This window comes from Toxorhynchites rutilus, chromosome 1 (assembly GCF_029784135.1).
Source record: "Toxorhynchites rutilus septentrionalis strain SRP chromosome 1, ASM2978413v1, whole genome shotgun sequence".
NCBI classification, from domain to species: Eukaryota; Metazoa; Arthropoda; class Insecta; order Diptera; family Culicidae; genus Toxorhynchites; species Toxorhynchites rutilus.
Window position 1 is genome coordinate 108,428,245 of NC_073744.1, and position 2,717 is coordinate 108,430,961.

General features: G+C 47.7%; 1 protein-coding gene across 1 annotated transcript; it reads left to right on the forward strand.

The window, feature by feature from the left end:
• Window positions 1-622: 622 nt before the first annotated feature.
• LOC129761298 (uncharacterized) lies at window positions 623-2,107 on the forward strand. The gene has a single exon (XM_055759015.1). It carries the CDS (start codon window positions 623-625, stop codon window positions 2,105-2,107), a length of 1,485 nt encoding a protein of 494 aa, XP_055614990.1.
• Window positions 2,108-2,717: the final 610 nt, after the last annotated feature.

Sequence of the window (2,717 nt, forward strand, 5' to 3'; positions counted from 1 at the left end):
ACCTTAACGCTAGCGAATATGCGGACCAATAGCCGGACGCGTCGGATGCCATAATACGGAAGCATTATGTTGACGATTATTTGGACAGCATGGAAGCGAAGAGGAAGCGATTAGAAGGGCGAAAGAGGTAACATTCGTCCATTCGAGAGGCGGGTTTATAATTCGTGGGTGGATGTCAAACTCAGAGAAGGTGTTACAAAAGCTGGGTGAGTCCACGAGCGCTGAAGTTAAGGAGTTATCCAAGGAGATCGGAAACTTCTCAGAATGAGTGGTAGGAGTATTATGGATGTCACGAGTTGATGCCTTCACGTACTCTGCCAACTTCGTTACAGTGCCTGAGTGGCCTACCAAAAGGGAGCTGCTCAAGACGATGATGAGTCTATATGACCCTCTAGGATTTCTATCGCACTTTACCGTTCACGGAAAAATCCTCATACAGGATGTTTGGCGCAGTGATGTCGCATGGGACGATAAAATCCCATCTGAGCTCAAGCAGCGATGGGACCAATGGGTTGCTCTATTCCCCTCTTTGGAAAAGGTGCGCGTGCCGCGTTGTTATTTTCCGGGGCAGTCGTCAACGAAATTAAAAAATATACAATTGCATATGTTCGTAGATGCCAGTATGGCCGCATTTGCTTGTGTTGCTTATCTGCGCGCTGAAGTAGCTGGACAAATACAATGTGCTTTGGTAACCGGGAAGGCGAAGGTAGCTCCACTCAAGTTAATGTCTGTGCCCCGATTGGAGCTCCAAGCTGGGGCGCGACTGGTCGAGAGCATCTGCTCCACTCATACTCTGCCTATCACGAAAAGATTCATTTGGACCGACTCGAAGACAGTGTTGGGATGGATTAACTCTGATCAACGAAGATATCGCCAATTCGTGGCTTTCCGCATTGGGGAGATCCTTGAGAAAACAAAAGCCAACGAATGGCATTGGGTTCCCTCGGATTCGAATGCCTCTGATGATGCGACCAAGTGGAAAAGGGGACCGAATTTGTGCCCGGAAGGTCGCTGGTTCGGAGGACCTGATTTTTTACATTTGAGTGAGGAGTATTGGCCATCAATCCCAGAAGAGAAATATGACACAACTGAGGAACAGCAGTCCAGTATGGTAATGCATCATTATATCATCGATTCGGTGTTTGACTGGGAGCGGTTTTCAAATTGGAACCGTTTGTCTAGAACCGTTGGGTTCGTGGTTCGATATCTCGGAAATTTGAGGGCAATAGCACGGCGACTTCCTACAACGAAGGGCCCGCTGAGTCAAGAAGAGTTGGCAAAAGCGGAGGCGTGGATATTTCATTCAACCCAAAAAGAGATCTTCGCAAAGGAAGTGACCATGTTGTCTACAGTTGATACTACAGGAAAAAGTGTGAGACTAAATAGTGACAGCAAGCTCTTCAAACTTTCTCCGTTTCTTGATAACAACGGCGTTTTGCGTGTGGAAACCAGGATAAGTTTAGCAGCATTTGCATCATATGACACAAGAAATCCTATCATTCTTCCTCGGTATCATCGTGTAACCAAGTTGATCATCTTGTGGTATCATCAGAAGCTTCTACACGGTAATATGGAAACCGTAATTAGTGAGTTACGACAGCGATTCCATGTATCCAACCTACGCACCGTCGTTCGAGGCGCAGTGAAGGAATGTTGTAGAGTGTCCAAGGCAGTTCCTTCGGTACCCAGAATGAGTACTCTACCAGCGGCCAGGCTAGGGGCATTTTTTCGACCGTTTACATTTGTCGGTCTGGACTACTTTGGCCCAATGACGGTCCGCGTAGGACGTAGCAATGTGAAACGTTGGGTAGCGTTATTTACGTGTCTTTCGATCCGTGCTGTGCATCTAGAAGTCGTGCATTCATTGTCGACAGAATCGTGTAAGATGGCTGTTCGGCGGTTTGTGGCACGGCGTGGATCTCCGTCAGAAATTTACAGCGATAACGCGACAAACTTTCTAGATGCCAGCAACGAACTTCGGAACGAGTTCAGGTCCATCAACGGGAACATAGCTGAAACTTTCACGAATTCCAACACAAAGTGGTTATTCATTCCCCGGCCTCCCCACACATGGGAGGCGCTTGGGAGAGAATGGTGCGAAGCGTAAAAGTTGCATTTTACGCTATCTCCACTACTAAGCTTCCCACGGAGGAGATGTTTGGTACTGTTTTAGTGGAGGCCGAGAGCATAGTCAACTCCAGACCTTTGACCTTTGTACCTTTGGATGAAGAAAATCAAGAAGCACTAACACCTAACCATTTTTTGCTTATGAATTCAAATGGAGTTGTGCAGCCTTCGAAAACGATAGACGATCCGGATGCTGTATGCCGTAGTGATTGGGACTACTGTCGACGCATGGTGGATTTATTTTGGCGGCGATGGATACGCGAATATTTGCCCATAATATCCCGAAGGACTAAATGGTTTGGGGAGGTAAAACCGGTAAAGCAAGAAGATTTAGTAATCATCATTGACGATAGAAAGCGGAATGGATGGATGCGCGGACGAGTGCTGCAAGTTCAGAAGGGTCAAGATGGACGTGTACGCCAAGCGTGGGTACAAACATCGACCGGAGTGTTGCGAAGACCGGTAGCGAAACTCGCGGTACTAGATCTTGGTTCTGGTAAAACTGGTCCTGGGAGCGCTGACCAGTGTTACGTCCCGGGGAATGTTGCGACGGTTACGAGCACATACGTTAGACCCCTCGTTGCCACAGT

Coding starts and splice junctions, on each gene's coding strand:
- LOC129761298 (XM_055759015.1), top strand. CDS start 623: ATGGCCGCATTTGCTTGTGTTGCTTATCTGCGCGCTGAAGTAGCTGGA.